This window comes from Rattus norvegicus, chromosome 10 (assembly GCF_021556685.1).
Source record: "Rattus norvegicus strain SHRSP/BbbUtx chromosome 10, alternate assembly SHRSP_T2T, whole genome shotgun sequence".
Lineage (NCBI taxonomy): Eukaryota > Metazoa > Chordata > Mammalia > Rodentia > Muridae > Rattus > Rattus norvegicus.
Genome location: NC_141543.1, coordinates 87,216,630 through 87,236,244, shown reverse-complemented (window position 1 = coordinate 87,236,244; position 19,615 = coordinate 87,216,630). Strand labels below are relative to the sequence as shown.

The 19,615-nt window shown below is 44.9% G+C and overlaps 1 protein-coding gene and 1 pseudogene across 4 annotated transcripts; one reads left to right on the top strand and one right to left on the bottom strand.

Moving 5' to 3' along the window:
- Nucleotides 1-240: 240 nt before the first annotated feature.
- On the bottom strand, nucleotides 241-12,617 carry Snf8 (SNF8 subunit of ESCRT-II). Of its 4 annotated transcripts, XM_087570743.1 has the most exons (9): nucleotides 12,472-12,617; nucleotides 12,147-12,197; nucleotides 9,299-9,397; nucleotides 6,409-6,547; nucleotides 5,205-5,309; nucleotides 3,912-3,984; nucleotides 2,057-2,198; nucleotides 1,247-1,321; nucleotides 241-461 (listed from the first exon to the last, which is right to left on the bottom strand). In XM_087570743.1, exons 1-9 carry the CDS (start codon nucleotides 12,523-12,525, stop codon nucleotides 324-326), a joined length of 876 nt encoding a protein of 291 aa, XP_087426869.1. In that variant the 5' UTR covers nucleotides 12,526-12,617; the 3' UTR covers nucleotides 241-323. The 4 variants fall into 4 exon arrangements, 3 of the variants coding, with proteins under 3 accessions (XP_087426869.1, NP_001007805.1, XP_087426870.1); XR_015630415.1 differs by lacking the exon at nucleotides 2,057-2,198; NM_001007804.2 differs by lacking the exon at nucleotides 9,299-9,397.
- Psmg4-ps2 (proteasome assembly chaperone 4, pseudogene 2) lies at nucleotides 9,781-10,143 on the top strand (annotated as a pseudogene).
- Nucleotides 12,618-19,615: the final 6,998 nt, after the last annotated feature.

Sequence of the window (19,615 nt, the reverse complement as noted above, 5' to 3'; positions counted from 1 at the left end):
GGAAGAGGTTTGAATCACTGAAGTGGTAATTTGTTTCACAGCTATATTAAGGCTAGCCACAAGACGCTGCATCTTGGCCCAGCTGGGAATCTGAATCTATGCAAGTCATTTTATGTGCTTGCTGCTGTCCCTGTTACTCAGTTTATCCTCACTGGATAAAAGGCTTCCTCCAAAACATGAAATGTGAAGGCACTTCCAAAAATAAATCCTGGGGGAACAAAAAAAAAAACTTGGCATGAATTTTTTTTATAAACAGAATTGTCCAGGTTTATTCACAGGCAGGACGTCTTCGGGCCTGCTGCTGTATATCCCTCCACACTCAGTCAAGGAAAGACTTCTTTGGCCTCCTCAGCTGATATCTCCTGGGAGTAGAGATCTGTGAAGAGAGCTGGCAGCCAGTAGTGGGCCTCCCCTGGTGCCTGCAGATCCAGCCAGGCCAGTCCTTCCTTCAGCAGGTGTTCCTGTAGGGAAGAACAGGACTGACTTAAATAAGCAGCCCCCACACCTAGTTAGCTTCTGGGAAGTTTTCAGATAACCTTGTGCCTTCATTTGTTCACACGCCCAGATGGAATCATGTTTGGCTTTGGCCAAGGCCTGAATAACACCAAGTATTTAACTTGTCCAGCTATAGTAAATGCTTGTGGAAAGAATGCAAGGCTCCAACAGTATGTGCCGACACAGTGTCGAAGTCCCTGCCCGTCTCCAGCTCCCCAGCGCAAGTGGAGATCAGTGTTCTGGATGGTTTTCAGATCATTTGCAGGGAGCACCAGAACTACAATTGACTTGGTTCCTAAGTAAGCTGTTGACTGTCCAGTCAACATGTTTTAGGCATGCATTTTATGTTCTCTCATTTACAGAAGTGCAAAGAATTGCTGCGATATGGAAAAGGTACTGAAACTCTTCATTTTGCTCTCTCCTAAGCCTGAGTATTTCACTGGTACAAGTTTGTATGTGCAAAATTATCCACCATAGAATATGCAGTTTGTAATTACAGATAACTCTCTTCAGTGGTTGCCAATTCCCTTTGCTCTGTACTATTTCCAGTGCAAACTGTATTTCTGTCATGCCCCTGATCAACGTCTCCTGGAAAGTTAGCAAGTGTGCATGCATTATCAGGGGAAGTGGCCAGCTTTAGGGAAGGTCTGCCTTCTCAGTGTTACCTGGCAGAGATGCTAGGCTTCCTGATACGAAGCTAGAGGGAACAGAGTGAGGCTGCCTCTTTGCCCCAGGGCTGTCTGTCACATACCAGCACTTGCCGTGCTCGCTCCGTCTCCCATTTAAGACTGGCTTTGATTTCACTGACAGTCACATAACCGTTTTTCTGGAGGAAGGAATAAACAGGAACTAAATCAGTTAAGGGTGTTATTTGGAGCCCAGCACCTGCCTAGCTAGAAGCAGGATGACATCTATCTGGACATGCTGCCCTTAAACAAGTCTAAGCATGCAGGAAAAGAAAGTTCCCAGCAAAGAGGTGATTTTCAGGATGAAGAGAGACTGTGAATTCATCCCTAAAAACCAGGTCCAAGTTACACCTCCATAGAGAACTCAGAGCACACCAAGAAGGGAGGGGGGTAATCGAAAGTCTCATCTATGTATTTAAGTACGAAGCTGCAGCACCTCACTGTGCCCATCTCCCAGCACAGAAAGCCCCTTACTTACCTAGTTTTGTTCTATACTATAGAATTAAGAAAATGAACACATCTTCCCTATGTTGTAGATGTTTATGCTTCAGGCATGCTGAGAAACCAGGGCAGGGGGATTGTGAGGAACTCAAATTGAGACATCAGAAGGTCTATCTACCCCAAGAAATGTAGTCTGCATCTCTGTCTACCTGACAAGACTGTAAGCACCCCAAGGGCAGGGCCTGTATTAGCTTCTCTGTCCCACAGTCTACACAGGTGCTTTGCACTGCAGTTGCTCAATAAATGTGCTGAGTGGCACAGGCCAGAGTAGTTCATAAGACAGTCTTTGCACAAGGCCAGAGCAATGGACAGGTGGACACCACTCCTGACTACAGCCCAGGCTGCCCCTCAGCACTCTCAAAAACACACCCTACCTCGGCCAGCTGCAGCACAACAGTGTGATCCATATTGAGCTCAGCTGGAACAGACTGAATGAGGTAAGTTCCTCCCACAGGGATGATGCCAAATCCAGTGCCCAGTGCTTTCAGCTTCTTGATGGCCCTGATCAGGTCGTCTCTGAAGTGAGTAAGAGCAGCTTAAAGACCCTTGGCAAATCAGGCCTAACACTCAGATATGTTAAGCAGAACAGCAACCGAGGTGCCAACAGGCTGTGGTATGGACTACAGCAAACTACAGAGTGCTTGTCCTTTTTTAAAGGGGCAGCAGCTGATTACCACTATTTTCCATTGTAGTTGGTCACTGGTGAAAAGAAAAAACCCAGAGAACATGGAGACCGTGCACAGCCAGCACACGTGAGGTTCACACCCCTTGCCAGGGAAAGGACACTGTGGTGTGAATGTTCTTCCTAGGGGAGCAGACCGACATCTGTTTGACTACACTGGCTCCCCTCTCTTCTGAAAACTTGATGCACAAAGAACAAGGTTGGCCGCCTCCTGCCACTACTTGCTTTTTAATATTCCTGGTCTTCAGTACATCACTTCTGGTCTCTGGGAACACTTATTTTTCTCACCTTGGATTTGCAGACAGGTCAACTAGGTCAACCTATGGCTTGTCACCTGACCCTCCTTAGTCCTGTCTTTAGGTGACTGCTCTAGTCTCCTTGACACCAAATAAGTAATCTCAACACATTAAAAAGATGTAACATACACCAGAAGTGGTGGCATACACTTTCAATCTCAATACTGCTAAGGCAGAGGCAGGTGGAGTTCTGCGAGTTTGAGACCAGCCTGATCTACAGAGTGTGTTCTAGGCTACACAGTGAGACCCTGACTCAAAAACACTATTGGTTTTATAGGGCCAGGGATGTAGTTCACAGTATAAGGACCTAGATTCAATCCACAATACCACCAAAAACAGGAAAAAAGAATGTAATTTCATCATACTGATTAAGAATGGCTCTAAAGCAGAGGCTGGAGAGATGGCTCAGAGGTTAAGAGCACTGACTGCTCTTCCAGAGGTCCTGAGTTCAATTCCCAGCAACCACATGGTGGCTCACAACCATCTGCAACAGGATCTGATGCTCTCTTCTGGTGTGTCCGAAGACCATGCACTCATATACATTAAATACATAAAATTAAAAATAAGAAAAAATTAAAAAGAATGGTTCTAAAGGTAGCCTAGACATTGGAGGACTAGAAGAGTGCTACATGCTATTTAAAGTGTTCTTTCTAGCTAAGTGCTGTTCCTGCCTATAATCTCAACACTAAGAGGTGGTGGGGCTGGAGAGAGATGGCTCAGTGGTTAAAAGTACTAGCCACTCTTTCAGAGGACCAAGATTTGAGTTGCAGTAGCCACACAGCTGCTCACAAAATTCCAGTTCCAGAGGATGCAAAGGCATCTCATGGCTTGTATGGGCACTACACACACAATTTTAAGAAGAGAGGCATAAAGGGTTGGGGATTTAGCTCAGTGGTAGAGCGCTTGCCTAGCATGCGAAAGGCCCTGGGTTTGGTCCCCAGCTCCGGTGGGGGGGGGGGGGAGACATAGGTGGATGGGATGTCCATTCAGGGCTACTCTATGTCCACAGGCCAGCCTAGGCTACACAGAGATCCTGTTTTGGGGGGTTTGTTTTGTTTTGTGACACAGGGTTTCTCTGTATAACCTCAGATGTCCTGGGACTTGCTCTGTAGACCAGGCTGGCTTCAAACAGATATCGGCCTGCCTCTGCTTCCCAAATACTGGGATTAAAGGCATGCACCATCACTGTCTGGTGAGACCCTGTCTTTAAAAAATTCCTTAATACTTCAAAGGGTTGAAAGCAGGACATACTGGCTGACATCCTGAGCAAACTTGCCCCTTCCTTTTAACACCTGCTGATGTAGCTCCTCCAGAGTTATCAGACCTGTTGGAGAGGGACAGAAAGAAAATGAAAAATTACCTAGATAGCTACGACTGCTTGAGATACATGGACAACCTCCTCTACAAGGAACAAATGTTACTCTAGTTTCTCGATCTCTCCTCAAATAACTGGTTAGACCCTGAGAAATGAGCCCTGAGACCTTGCTAGGACTCTCGACAGTGAAGGCCAGGAAAGTCTGAAAGCAAAGGCAGCAGAGGGGCACGGTGGCTCACCCCTGCCTGGATTCCCTGCACTCAGGAGACTGAGGCAGACATGAGTTCTAGGCCACACTGGGCTTCAGAGCCTGACCTTACCTCAAAACAACAACAAAAAAGATGGCTCTACCAGATGGACAATTTGATTGTCAGGTTTCTTTGAAACAAGTCTCTGCCAGGTAGCCCAGGCAGGCCTCCAACAGTATAGTCAGAGTGACTGAACTTTTTCTTGAAAGACAGAATCTCTCATAATATAGCCCTGGTTCACCTGGAATTCACAGAAACCTGGCTGCCTCTGCCTCCAGAGTGCTTGAGATAAAACAGAACCATATGGGCTGAAGATATAGCTCAGTGGTTAAAAGCACTGACTGCTCATCCAGAGGTCCTGAGCTCAAATCCCAGCAATCACATGGTGGCTCACAACCATCTGTAATGGGATCTGATGCCTTCTTCTGGTGTGTCTGAAGACATCGACAGTGTATTCGTATACATAAAAATAAATCTTTAAAAAAAAAAGAAAATAAACAGTACATGTTAATACTGTATTATGTGTGGATATACATGTGGATATGCCAAGCCGTGCATATGGAGCTCAGCGAGCAAGTGTGTGGGTTCAGCTCTCTCCCTCCATCTTTATGTGTTGCAGGGACTGAATTCATGCAATCAGGCTAGCCCCTTCACTGGCCCCAGATGACCAAATTTTGAAATCATGAACCTGAGCCTCAGAACTCAAAGGCTGGGTTGGCCCCACTGGACTTCAGAAAGGTGGGTCAGGTCTACCTACAGTTACAGTGAGAACTTCGTAACAAAGAGCACTGTATACCAGTCTCAGGCCACCCTCCTACCTCCACCTCTAACCATGGCTGTAGAGATCAGCCATGGATTCAACAAGATGAAATATTTAAGATATGTCTCCAGACCTTAGAGGCCTGCAAGCTATAGAATTTTAGAAAAGAAAGTCAGAAAACTAAGCCCAAAGCGCAGTTCACAGGTCCCAACCACCCTTACCTCCGTTCCGATGTTTTAGGGCCAGGCACACTTCAATAATCTGGACGCCCAGTTCATAATAGAAGTCCCCAACACCCAGCATCTCAGACCAAAATCCTTTTCCAGCTAAAAACAGAAAAATGAAAGCTGTGTTATTCATCCATTCTCATCTCTTCTCTTCTCTCAATGGTGGATTAAAGCATCTATCCTGTGGGAAGTCCTGTGTGTACAGGTTAGGCCCTGGTTCTTCCTCCCAGCCCTGTTCCCAGACTCTGATTCAAACCCTGCCTAATCAAGCCTAAGTGCCGCCATGCTTACTAATGAAGAGCCTCTGAGCCAGGCGTATGCATGCAGAGTGCACAGCAGCAGCCCCAGCCCTCTGAACAGGGAGGCAGCAAGGTAAAAGTCATCCTCACTGCATAGCAAGTTTGAACCAGTCTGGGCTACATGAGCTCCTGTCACCAAAGGGGGTGGATGGGGTGGCAGAATAACTCAGCTGGTAAAGTGATGGTTCACAGCTGCCTGTGACTCCAGTCCCAGGCAATCTAAAGCCGCCTTCTGACTTCCTTGGGCCAGAACATGGTAGACAGGCAGACAAAACATTCATACGCATAAATGAAACATGTTCAAAAGCCAGGTGTGGTGACACACACCTTAAATCCCAGAAGTAGAGAGGCAGAGGTTAGCAGATCTCTGTGAGTTGGAGGCCAGTCTAGTCTACATAGTGAGACCCTGTCAAAAAAAAGAGAATTCTTCTCTTTATGGGGCTTCCCTTAGCTGGCTCAGCAGGTAAGAGCTTTACGTGCTCGTTCAGAGGCCCAAGTTCCAGTTCCAGCTTACAACAGACTAACTCCAGCTCGCTGGCCTGTGAGGGCACCTGCGATCACATACATTTTATGCTGCCTCCCCCTAAACATAATTACAAATTACGAAAATAAATCTTTAAAATAGTCTTCTTTTTCTACTAAGAAGAAAGTCATGAAGAACAGAAAAAGTGGACTAGATTGTTCAAGAAAAGATGGCGCCCACAGACTACAGCTAGCTTCCCGGGCTCCCCGCCTTCCACCTCAGAAGGGCACACACAGTCCTCCAGGATGCTCCCTCAACATATACTCTCCCTGTTTCCTTGAAGGGCCATCTAGAGATGCCCCACAGAAGAGACCATAACAGGGGAGCAGCTATAAGAGCCTTACAGGAGCCCCTCACCCCACAGGCAATCCCTTACAGGCCAGAGGATCCACCCCAATGGTAGCACACATGTCCTGGAACTGAACTCGGAACTCAGGATTCTTCCGGATCTCTTGCTTGTGCTTGCTGGCAAATTCTTCTAGGTTGGTCTTGAACATGTCCAACTGTTTTGACATCTGTTAAAAAAAGACAAGGGGAGGGGCTAGAGAGATGGCTCAGTGGTTATGAGCACTGATTGCTCTTCCAGAGGTCCCAAGTTCAAATCCCAGCAACCACATGGTGGCTCACAGCCATCTGTAATGGGAACTGATGCCCTCTTCTGGTGTGTGTGAAGACAGCTGCAGTGTAAACTCCCCTCTGACCTCACATCTCATGTGGCAGGAGCCCACACACTACACACAAATAAATGTAACAACTGAATAACCAGCGGCCTTCAGACCCATTTTTACCCTATTTGTATCTCTTTACAAAGTCTTTGTCCTTAGTTTGAGACAGGGGTTCATGGAGTCCTGTCTGGCTTGCCCTTGAACTCCTGACCCTCCTGCCTGTGCTTCCTAGGCATTTGCATGATTCCAGCATTTGCAATGATGCTCATCTCTGTGCTCCCTCCCCCACCTGTGCCCGGCACGGCTGTGCTGCAGGCAGGAAGGAGATGATATTGGTTCCTCTCTTCTAAAATCTGTGCTTGTTTTCACACGTCCCAGTTCTGATAATCAACATTCCCAACTAATGTGTTTTTTCTCTTCTTCCTGGAAAAATTAACTAAACTGAAGGTACAACAATCTATTTTGTCTTAAAAAATGGAAGAATAGCCAGGCCGTGGTGTCCCATGCCTTTAGGCAGATCTATAGGTGGATCTCTGAGTTTGAGGCCAGGCTGGTCTACAGAGTGAGTTCCAGGACAGCCAGGGCTACATTGTAAAGTCCTGTCTCAAAAAAAGAAAATGAGGCTGCGTCTGGCTCCCGCTCTCACAGCCATTGCAGTACATTGAGCTCCATAGAGATAGCGCCAGGGCAAGCGAGAGCCGGACAGGCACTGGGCGACTCTATGCCTCGCAGAGGAAAATCAACTAAACATGGGCAAAGGAGATCCTAAGAAGCCCAGAGGCAAAATGTCCTCATATGCATTCTTTGTGCAGACCTGCTGGGAGGAGCACAAGAAAGCACCCTGATGCTTCTGTCAACTTCTCAGAGTTCTCCAAGAAGTTCTCAGAGAGGTGGAAGACCATGTCTGCTAAAGAAAAGGGGGATTCTGAAGATCTAGCAAAGGCTGACAAGGCTTGTTATGAAAGAGAAATGAAAACCTACACACGCCCCCCCAAAGGGGAAACCAAAAAGAAGTTCAAGGACCCCAACACACCCAAGAGGCCTCCTTTGGCCTTCTTGTTCTGTTCTGAGTACCGCCCAAAAATCAAAGGCGAGCATCCTGGCTTATCCATTGGTGATATTGTGAAGAAACTAGGAGAGATGTGGAACAACACTGCCTCGGATGACAAGCAGCCCTGTGAGAAGATGGCCGCCAAGCTGAAGGAGAAGTATGAGAAGGATATTGCTGCCTACAGAGCTAAAGGGAAACCTGATGCAGCGAAAAACAGGGGTGGTCAAGGCTGAAAAGAGCAAGAAAAAGAAGGAAGAGGAAGGCAATGAGGTGGATGAAGAGGATGAGGAAAAAGAGGAAAATGAAGGGCTGGAGAGATGGCTCAGCGATTAAGAGCACCCGACTACTCTTCCAGAGGTCCTGAGTTCAATTCCCAGCAACCACATGGTGGCTCACAACCATCTGTAAAGAGATCCGATGCCCTTTTCTGGTGTATGTGAAGACAGCTACAGTGTACTTATATATAATAAATGAATAAATCTAAAAAAAAAAAAAAAGAAAAAAGAGGAAAATGAAGAAGATGATAAATAAGTTGGTTCTAGTGCAGATTTTTTTGGTTTATAAACATTTAACCCCCCTGTACACAACTCACTCCTTTTAAAGGAAAAAATTGAAATGTAAGGCTGTGTAGGATTTGTTTTTAAACTGTACAGTGTCTTTTTTGTACAGTTAACACACTACCGACTGTGTCTTTAGCTAGCCCTGTCCTGGTGGTATTCTCAATAGCCACTAACCTTGCCTGGTAAGTTGGCATGGAAATTAGATTCGTGTTGGTGCACAGCACAAATTAGTTACATATGGGCACAGTAGTTTGGTTCTTGGTTTCTTTTCTTTTGGTTTTGTCTGTTTTGTCTCCATCCTCAGTTGTCTCTGATGCAGCTTACATGGAGGTAACTGTCGTTCTGCTAACTGAACACGGCTCTGTGATTGCAAAAACATGGCAGCTGTTTTGTTGACATTCTGAACGCTTCTAAGTAAATACAATTTTCTTTATTAAAAAAAGAAAGTGAAAATGAAGAGAATTATCTCTACTACCTCTTTTATCTCTATTACTTCTAAAATAGACTTATCTCCTTTTCTCTAACTAACAAAGAGCTTTCAGGTCACCAAGAAGAATGACTTCTTTTTTTTTTTTTTTCCGGAGCTGGGGACCGAACCCAGGGCCTTGCGCTTCCTAGGCAAGCGCTCTACCACTGAGCTAAATCCCCAGCCCCCTGAAGAATGACTTCTGACCCAACATCTCTTCATTTGCCACAAAAAAATGATCTGAATTCTCTATATTCTTCTAATCGCTGTTCTAGTTACAACTGGCAGGCTGCCTTCCCTATAAACAACAGCTTGTTCTGGTTTTTTTGTTTTGTTGTTGATGTTTTGGTTTTTCGACAGAATTTCTCTGTGTGGCCCTGGCTGTCTTGGAACTCACTCTGAAGACCAGGCTGGCCTCAAATTCAGAGATTCACCCATAACATTGCCCTGTCAAGCAAGAGCTTTTATTTATTTAATCTTTTAATCTTTATCTTAGGTGCATGTTTGAGTGTAAGTATACGCACCGCATGTGTGCAGGAGCCTGAGGAGATCATAAGGTTCGTATGCCTGTAACTGGACTTGTAAGCTTCCATGTAGGTGCTGGGAATCAAACTTGGTCCTCTCTGCAAGAGCAGTAAGCACTCTTAACTGATAAACCACCTCTCCAGTCCCCAGATAAGTGTTTCTTACAGCATAATCAGGAGCCAGGGATGTTGGTGCATGCTTTTAATCCCAGCACTTGGGAGGCAGAGGCAGGCAGATCTCTGAGTTCGAGGCCAGCCTGCTGTACATAGAGAAACCCTATCTCAAAAAACGAACTAACTAAAAGCATACTCTAGATGCAAAATGTGGCTTAAGGCTTGGGCTACACGATGAGACCATGACAAAAAAAAAAAAAAAAAAAAAAAAAAAGAAGAAGAAGAAAAGGAACTGAAGGCGCTCACTCTCTCTGGTCCGGGCGACTACGCCTGCCTGGTCTCCTTGCTGTGGCCTGGTGGCTGGCGGGATGGAGGAGCCATGAGCCAAGGCGGACTCGCTTCACAACTTCAGTGGGAGGCTCTGGGAGCAGCTCGTCCACTTTCATGTTATGAGGTGGACTTGCTCTTCCTGTGGGTGAGGACAACCTCTAACCGTATCTAAGCAACCTCGCAGTTGCCATGTGCAGCCGCTACGACTCCATCCCTGTGGGCACCCCTCTTTTTGGAGACACTTCTGATACGACTTCCATGGGCCTCCCTCTGCACTTAGCCAGAAGACCAGCAAGCAGGTGTTAGTCAGCTACAACCTCTCCAATACAGACAGTGACTTAACATTACTCATAGAAGCCAGGATTAAAGAAGAAACGGAGACCTTTCGGGAAAGGTTCTGAGCAGAAGGGAGAGTTTTTATCTTGTATATAAATTACATTGAAATAAACAGGTTGCTTTTTGTCCTAAGGAAAAAAAGAAAAGAAACTGAAATGAGGCCGGAAGAGAGAACTAAGTGGCTAAAACCACTGATGCCTCTGAAAAGACCAGAGTCTGGGGCTGGAGAGGTGGCTCAGTGGATAAGAGCACTGACTGCTCTTCCCAAGGTCCTGAGTTCAAATCCCAACAACCACATGGTGGCTCACAACCATCTGTAATGAGATCTGATGCCCTCTTCTGGTGTGTCTGAAGACAGTTATAGTGTACTTATACACAAAATAAATAAATAAATATTAAAAAAAAAAAAAAGACCAGAGTCTGCTTCTCAGGACTCACTCACACTGCATGCTAAGTCACTACCCACCACTAGCTCCAGGGGATCTGACACTCTCTTGGCCTCTGCAAGCTCCTGCATATACATGTGTACACAGGTAGTCTGACAAATATATAAAGAAAATAATAAGTCTTTTTTAAAAATTACAACGACATGCTCTGATGTCTACTTTTCCTCAGATCAAGAGCCCATTTCAAGATAAACCACCTCCTCTCCTTCACCAATCACAATACTCAAGTGTATTCAGAGTCCATATAGGAAAGGGTGAAGTTAGAGAAGGGACTTGAACCCATCACTCATCCGCCCTCCTGTGGGTTCCCAGTTGCTATGAGTGACAGGTGCCACAAGTCATGCACATTCTCATCATTGTGAGGTACTTGAAATAAAAGTCGTAAGTTGAGGTACAGTTTGGTGATGGGACACATTCTCAGCATGTACCAGCCCTGGCTTTGATACAAAGCACCACATAAAGGACATGAATGTGGTGATATAGTCCTTTAATCCCGGCATGCGAAGACAGAGGCAGAGGCAAGTGGACATGGCTAGTTCCACACCAGTGATAAGCAACAAGAGCCTAACTCTTAGAAAAAAGAAAAAGCCGGATATGATGCCACATGGCTTTAATCCTAGCATTTGGGAGGCATAGGCAGGAGGATCTCTGTGAGTTCCAGGCCAACCTGGTCTATATCGTGAGTTCCAGACTGCTGGGACTGCACAGAGACCCTGTCTCAACAAAACAAAAAAAAAAAAAAAAAAAAAAAAAATTCAAAAGACAGCATCTGCCCAACAGACTGTTCAGCTTTGAACAACATTGTCCTTATTATTAATCATTATGACTAAAGATTATCATTTCAAAATGTCTTAATATTGATAATTTTACTTTTTGTCTCAACTTCTTTAGATAGACACATCCCATTGGCTTGTGCTTTCCTAATGCTGTTCCTACTGCAATGTTATAAGTAAGCAAATATCAGCATTCTTTTTTGTTTTGTTTTTCAAGACAGGGTTTCTCTATGTAGCTAGTCATGGCTGTCCTGGAACACCCTCTGTAGACCAAGCTGGCCACCAACTCAGAGATCCACCTGCCTCTGCCTCCTAAATCCTGGGATTAAAGGCGTGTGCCACCACTGCCTGGCCACATATCAGTACTTTTAGGAGAAATTATCATTCTGATTTTTTAAGAAAATTTGTTTAAATTTTTGCTGTGCTGAGAATGGCCTCAAGTACGTGTGGATGTTAGGCAAACACTCTACCACTTAGGTACGTTCCCAGATCACTAGGTTCACCTAGAATTGACCATGTATGTAAAGAAACCACAAGGCTGGGAGCGGTGGCATTTGGTACTCCTCAGGCTGAGACAGGAGAATCACAAGCTGGAAGCCCAGCCTTGGCAGCAAAGTCAGACACCATCTTTAAAAGAATAACATAAAAAGACAATAACCAAATAAAATAAAAGGGGGAAATGCACCAGTCTAATCACTCAAAAAAAAAAATCTTAGCTAGTATTTCTAGCAATCTCCCTAAAACGAAATCTGGATTTGCCTGACACTCTATTTTTAGTTCGGTGGAAACAATCTATACCAAAGGCATATTGACCAGCCCTGTTCCATCTCCCTTCCTGCCTGGACTCACCTGAGCCAGCTGGTCCTCAGCCAAGACAGTCCCTCGCTCCTTATACTTGGCCTGTCAGACAAAAAGACCGGCATGAGTTGAGACAGTGATCGTTAAGGCTCCCATTGTGCTGCCACAGCTTTAGTATTCAAGTGTAAGGATCTGTCTGATAAAGTGACTTAATCAGCGGCCTCCTGAAACTTCAATGCACTTATCCCTGGGCTCCGGAGAAGCCTGTCTTCTACAGATAGTTTAAGAGGCGATTTAGGGAAAGAGAACTCCACTCCGGGAGAATTCGGTGTCTCGAGAGCAGAGCAGGCTTCAGCCCGGCTTCCTTCCCGCTCACCTCGGCGAGTTTCTTCTTGGCAATGGCGCCAGCTCCCACCCCGCGCCGGTGCATCCCCACCCCAGGCCCGCGGGCCGCCCCGCTGCCCCAACCCCAGCTCTCCGCGTCCCAGGTTCTGTAGCCAGCTCCCAACACGGAAGCCGGGTGCCGTGCGTCATCGGAGCGCGCCGGAAGTCGCCCTATTCACTTCCTGCTGCGGCGTCTAGGAGTGTCTTGCAAAGGCCCCAGTCCTCGTCTTAGCTCGGCGCCACGTTCCACAAAGCCCAGACAACATCGAAGGAGCGAACCCTATGTCTTATCGTAATTCCCCATGCATCCTACCAAGGTGGGCGCCTGGTGTTCTACTACTTCAGCGCCTGGAGAGCAACAGATGCTTCTGGGACATGACCAAGCGCTGTGTTGACCGTGGAAGGTGCCATTTTTTTTTTCCCAGCCAGGGTTTCCCTACGTAACCACGGTTGGCCTGGAAATATGTAAACCAAGCTTACTTCGAATTCACAGAGATCTCCTGCTTTTAACTCCGAATGTTGGGATTAAATGCATGAGCCACCACACTTATGGGTGTCACCTTGAGCAAAAGCCAATAATACAACTATATCTTAGATTTTAAAAAAGGCAGCAGCACATCTGATAGTTTTGTGCTATACACTGTATGTACAACTTGCCTTGTTATATATTTACTTATTCAAAACCCTCAACTTAGTAAGTTGGTATTGTCATTCACAAGGGATTTGGAAATCTGCCTTAAATTACTTAACTTCATGGAATAGGATTAACTATGAGTCAGACACTCTGACTCGAATTCAAATGGGGGCGGTTAGGAGGGAGTGAAATAGTTTCTCAATATAGCCTTGGCAGTCCTGGAATTCATTCGCTCTGTAGATGACGCTGACCTTGAGCTCAGACATCTGCCTGCCTCTACCACTGTCTCCCCAGTTCGTGTGTCACCATGCCTGGCCCTTAGCTGTAAATTCTTAACCCAACTCAGAATTTCTGCCAAAGAATCCAATAGGTACATTTGATCAAGTCAGAATTTGTTCTGTTCATGTAGCAGACAGGCTTACTGTATGGACTTCTAAATGTCTACCTAACGCAGGCAGTGTTGTGCCTAGTAAGAGGTAGTGGTGAGGGTTTTTGTTGTTTTGTTGTTGTTGTTGTTTTAAAGATTTATTTATTTTATGTATACAAGTACACTGTAGCTGTCTTCAGACCAGAAGAGGGCATCGGATCCCTTTACAGATGGTTGTGAGCCACCATGTGGTTGCTGGGAATCGAACTCAGGACCTCTGGAAGAGCAGTCAGTGCTCTTAACCATTGAGCCATCTCTCCAGCCCAGTGGTGAGGTTTTAAATGTGATCATTATGATTAAAAAACAATGTTTATAGGCAGTCTTTTACAATGGCTGGCTTGGAGGAGAAACGTACAAACGAAGGGAGGAAAACATGTAAGTCTTTGAGGCTCTAATACTCCCTTCAAATAGCCAAGATGCCACAAATGTGAATGTGAACTTCTCCATTGCTTTTTTTTTATAAGATTTATTTATTTATTCTATATAAGTACACTGGAGCTGTCTTCAGACACACCAGAAGAGAGGGCATCAGATCTCTTTATAGATGGTTGTGAGCCACTATGTGGTTGCTGGGATTTGAACTCAGGACCTCTGGAAGAGCAGTCAGTGCTTTTAACCACTGAGCCATCTCTCCAGCACCCATTGCCCCATTGATGCATGTGAAAGGTCAGAGAACAGCTTTGTGAAGTCTGTTTTCTCCCTCCGCCTTTACTAGGTTCTAGGGATAGAACACAGGTCAAGACAATAAGTATCATGAATAATCACTAAAACAGAGACACTTTAAAAAAATAACTCCTGGGGCTGGAGAGATGGCTCAGCGGTTAAGAGCACTCGACTGCTCTCCCAGAGGTCCTGAGTTCAATTCCCAGCAACCATATGGTGGCTCACAACCATCTGTAAAGGGATCCGATGCCCTCTTCTGGTGTGTCTGAAGACAGCTACAGTGTACTTATATATAATAAATAAATAAATCTTTAAAAATAATAATAATAACTCCTGGGCTGGAATGATGGCTCAGAGGTTAAGAGCACCGACTGCTCTTCCAGAGGTCCTGAGTTCAATTTCCAGCAACCACATGGTTGCTCACAACCATCTGTAAAGAGATCCAATGCCCTCTTCTGGTGTGTCTGAAGACAGCTGCAGTGTACTTATATATAATAAATGAATAAATCTTTAAAAAAAATAACTCCTAGGGGATAGAGAGATGGCTCAGTGGGCTCAGTGGTTAAGAGCACCTGGTACTTTTGCAGAGAACCTAGGTTTGAGTAGAATCACCACATGGTGGCTCATAACTTTCTATAACCCCAGTTCTGGAGAATTCTACAGGTATACATGTACTGCACAACCATATATGTATGTAACTATTTCATACACATAAAATAAATTATAATCTTTTTTTAAAGTAATTTCTGGAGCTGGAGAGATGGCTCAGCAGTTAAAAGCACTAACTGTTCTTCTAGAGGTTCTGAGTTCAATTCCCAGCAACCACATGGTGGCTCACAACCATCTGTAATGAGATCTGATGCCCTCTTCTGGTGTGTCTGAGGACAGTGATGGTATACTCACATACATAATAAAATCTTTTTTTTTTTAAGTAATTTCTAAGCCAAAATTAGTATCTCATACCTTGAATCCCAGTACTCAAGAGGAAGAGGCAGGCTAGCAAGGTAGTGAGTTTCAGGACAGCCAAAGATATATAGTGAAACCCTGTCTCAAACAAACAAACAAAAATGTAATTTCTAGCTGGTAAGGTAAGCACAACTGTAATCCAAGCTCTTGAGAGACAGGAGAATCAGGGATTCAAGATCAGTCCTGGCTACATAGTAATTTAGAGGTCAAAGGTCAACATGGGCTACATGAAACCCTGACTCGGAAGAGAATAGAACCATTAGGGGAGATGAGATGAGATGACCAAACCTGAATATCTGGATTTGATTTCTAGGACCCACTTGGAAGGAGAGAGAGAACTGCCTCCTCCAAGTTGTCCTCTGACCTCCACATGGGTGCAACCACACCCCTACCTCTACCCCACACACAAAACAAGCACTGAGGTGTACTTAAGTGTTCACATGCAAAGAGAAATAGATGAAAAAAAAGTTGTAAGTGCTGATCATGGTGGTTCACACCTTTAATTCCAGCCCTTAGGAGGCAGAGGCAGGCAGATCTCTAAATCAAAGGCCAGCCTGAACTAGAGAGTGAGTTCCAGGACAACCAGGGCTGCATAGTAAGAGCCTCTATCGGGGCTGGGGATTTAGCTCAGTGGTAGAACGCTTACCTAGGAAACGCAAGGCCCTGGGTTCGGTCCCCAGCTCCGAAAAAAAGAACCAAAAAAAAAAAAAAAAAAAAAAGAGCCTCTATCTCTCTAAATTATTTCTTTTCTTTCTTTTTTTTTTTTTTCCGGAGCTGGGGACTGAACCCAGACCCTAGGCCTTGTGCTTGCTAGGCAAGCGCTCTACTACTGAGCTAAATCCCCAACCCCTCTCTAAATAATTTTTAACAATACTATTTTTCTTTTTTTGGGGGGGGGGTTGCTTGTTTGTTTTTTCAAGAAGGGATTTCTCTGTCCTAGACCTTGCTTTGTAGACCAAAGTGGTCTAGAACTTAGAGACTTGTCTGCCTCTGCCTCCCAGGAGATGGGATTAGAAGCATGTGAGACCATGCTCTAATAATAACTTTTCTTTTTTTTTTTATAACTTTTCTTTTTTAATGATAACATGCCCAGCTCAATAATAACTTCTTTTTTTTATTTTATTTATTTATTATACAAAGTACACTGTAGCTGTCTTCAGACACACCAAAAGAGGGCACCAGATCTCATTACAGACATTTGTGAGCCATCATGTAGTTGCTGGGATTTGAACTCAGGACCTCTGGAAGAGCAGTCAGTGCTCTTATCCGCTGAGCCACCTCTCTAGCCTCCAATAATAACTTTTCTTTTTATTTTTTTTCTCTTTTCTTTTTTCCGGAGCTGGGGACCAAACCCAGGGCCTTGTGCTTGCTAGGCAAGCGCTCTACCGCTGAGCTAAATCCCCAACCCCAATAATAACTTTTCTTAGGCGAAGGTAGACAGCTCCTGAAGAACAAAAGTTGAGGTTGTCCTCTGGTTTCCACACGCGCACACACACACACACAAACACACACACCAGCCACACACCCAGAGACACAAAAAAAAATCTAATAAAGCCTATGTTTAATAAATGCTGCTTTATTAAAAAATAATAATAAGAGGATAGTATCAAAAGGCACTTGCCCTGATGTCATTCTCGATGGCCAGAATTGGGATTCTGCAAACGACAAAGTAGAAGGAGAGAACCAACTCCTGAAAGTTGTTCTTTGTCCTCCATAAGTGCCCCAGTGCACACACCCATGGAGGCCTGCCCCCACATGCACACAGGCATGCACACACGGACACACAATAAGTAAACATACAAACTACTTAGCAAGGAGGAAGGTATAGCTCAGCCATTGGGTTCTAGCCCTAACATCACAAAGGGGCGGGGCTAAAACAAACAATTCTCTGAGCAAAGATTGTCCCGTAATTGCATGGGACATACTTCACAAACTGCAGAAGTTTCAAAGGGAAGGGACAATATCATCAAAGATGCGTGAAAACTGAGAAGTCTGGCGGGTGTGTTGGCATACCCCTTTAATCCCAGCAATTAGGAAGCAGATCTCTGAGTTCAAGGCCAGCTTGGACTTCAAAGTGAATTTTAGGACAGTCTGGAAAAACAGAAAGAAAAAATCAAAATAAAAGAAGAAAGCATAGGGGTTGGGGATTAAGCTCAGTGGTAGAGCGCTTGCCTAGGAAGCGCAAGGCCCTGGGTTCGGTCCCCAGCTCCGAAAAAAAAGAACCAAAAAAAAAAAAAAAAAAAAAAAAAAAGAAGAAAGCATAGATGGCTTATGGAGCAGAGGCATGTGCAGTGCAAGCCTGATGTCCCTGAATTCAAGCTCCACAGAGTCCTCTAACTATACACAGGGTGGTGCAAGCAGGCCCAGGCAAACACATCACATGGACACAGTATTGGTAACAAGGAAAATAAAAGTGTTGAAAATCAGCTGAAGTCCAGAGACTAAACTGGCAGTCCTCGGCTCCAATTCAATTCTGGGATTAATGTGAGGATGGAAACATAGTTCAAGGTATGGTACTTGCCTGGTGTGCTCAAAGACTGGGTTCTCTCATCAACATGGCACACACATATACATACACACACAGAAACAGACAACACAGAAACAGAGACATAGATACAGAGACACATACAGAGAAACAGGCAACACATAACCGGAAACACACACACAAGAAACAGACAACACAGAAACGGAGACACAGATACAGACACACACACACACACACACACACACACACACACACACAGAAACAGAGACACATGCACACACACAAACTTAGACATAATTAAAAAGAAATTTAGAAGGGGTTGGGGATTTAGCTCAGTGGTAGAGCGCTTGCCTAGGAAGCGCAAGGCCCTGGGTTCGGTCCCCAGCTCCGAAAAAAAAAAGAAATTTAGAAATCTAAAAAAAAAAATTAAATGTTTTTAAATTTTATTCTTACATAGGTTTTGCCTGTGTGTATGTAAACCAATTGTATGCAGGGCTCTCAGATGCCAGAAGAGGGCGTCAGATCCCTTGGGACCAGAACTATAAACAGTTGTAAAATGTCTTGTCCATACTGGGAATTGAACCCCAGATTCTTTGCAAGAGCAATCAGTGCTCTCTACCACTGAGCCATCTCTCCAGCTGCCCCACCCATGGTTACACATATAATATATAATATAAAATAAAATATATGATAAAAATTTAATTCCAAATTTCTCCTTTTGTTTTGTTGTTTTTGCTTTTAAGACAGAGTTTCTCTGTAGTTCTGGAACATGGCTTATAGACTAGGTTGGCTGTGAACTCAGAGATCCACTTGCCTCTGATGATGGGATTAAAGGAATGCACCATGCCAGGAAGTGGTGACACACACCTTTACTCCCTACTCTAGGGAGGCAGAGGGAGGCAGATGTCAGATCTCTTTGGTTCAAGGCCAGCCTACTCTACAGAGCAAGTCCCAGGACAGCCTGGGATACACAGAGAAACCCTGTCTCAAAAACATCAACAAGAACAAAGGGCATGCTTCACTCCAGGATTCTCTCCCTTCTTTCCTTCCTCCCTTCCTCCCTTCTTCTTCTTCCTTCTTTCCTTCTTCCTTCCTTCCTTCCTTCCTTTCTTTTTTAGACAAAGTCTAACCATGTAGCCCTTGCTGGCCTTGAACTCACTATGTAAGCCAGGCTGGCTTACAAACTCCAAGAGGTCCACTTGCCTCAGGTTCCGGAGCGCTGGGGTTAAAGATGTGTGCTGCCATCTTTATTTTATTTTTTTATTTTGTTTTGAGACAATGTCCCACTACATGGTCCTAACTCCAACTGTGAAGTCCAGGCTGCTCAAACTCAGCAATCTTCCTGCCTCGTCTTCCCTACCACCCTCTGAGGCCTCAGTCCTGCCTCCTCAGTCTCCCGCTGTACTTTCCTCTGCTCCTCTTCTCATTTATTGACATAGGTTTCATTTGGTTTGGTTTTTTTTTTTTTTTAAAGATTTATTCATTTATTATATATAAGTACACTGTAGCTGTCTTCAGATACACCAGAAGAGGGCATCAGATCTCTTTACAGATGGTTGTGAGCCACCATGTGGTTGCTGGGAATTGAACTCAGGACCTCTGGAAGAGCAGTCGGTGCTCTTAACCACTGAGCCATCTCTCCAGCCCTTGGTTTGTTTTTTTTTTTTTAATGTATATGAGTGCACTGTAGCTATCCTCACACACACCAGAAGAGGGCATCAGATCCCATTACAGATGATTGTGAGCCACCATGTGGTTGCTGGGATTTGAACTCAGGACCTCTGGAAGAGCAGTCAGTGCTCTTAACCTCTGAGCCATCTCTCCAGCCCCTGACAGTTTTTTTTTCTTTTTTTCAGAGCTGAGGACTGAACCCAGTGCCTGTGCTTACTAGGCAAGTGCTCTACCACTGAGCTAAATCCCCAATCCCCCCCCCCTGACAGTTTTTTAATTGACGTAAAATG

Coding starts and splice junctions, on each gene's coding strand:
- Snf8 (XM_087570743.1), bottom strand. CDS start 12,525: ATGCACCGGCGCGGGGTGGGAGCTGGCGCCATTGCCAAGAAGAAACTC. Junction 6,548..9,298: donor CAGGCTCCTGCACACATGCG/GTGCGTATACTT, acceptor TTTTTTTAACAG/ATGTCAAAACAGTTGGACAT. Junction 2,199..3,911: donor TTTGCTCAGGATGTCAGCCA/GTATGTCCTGCT, acceptor TACTCACTTCAG/AGACGACCTGATCAGGGCCA.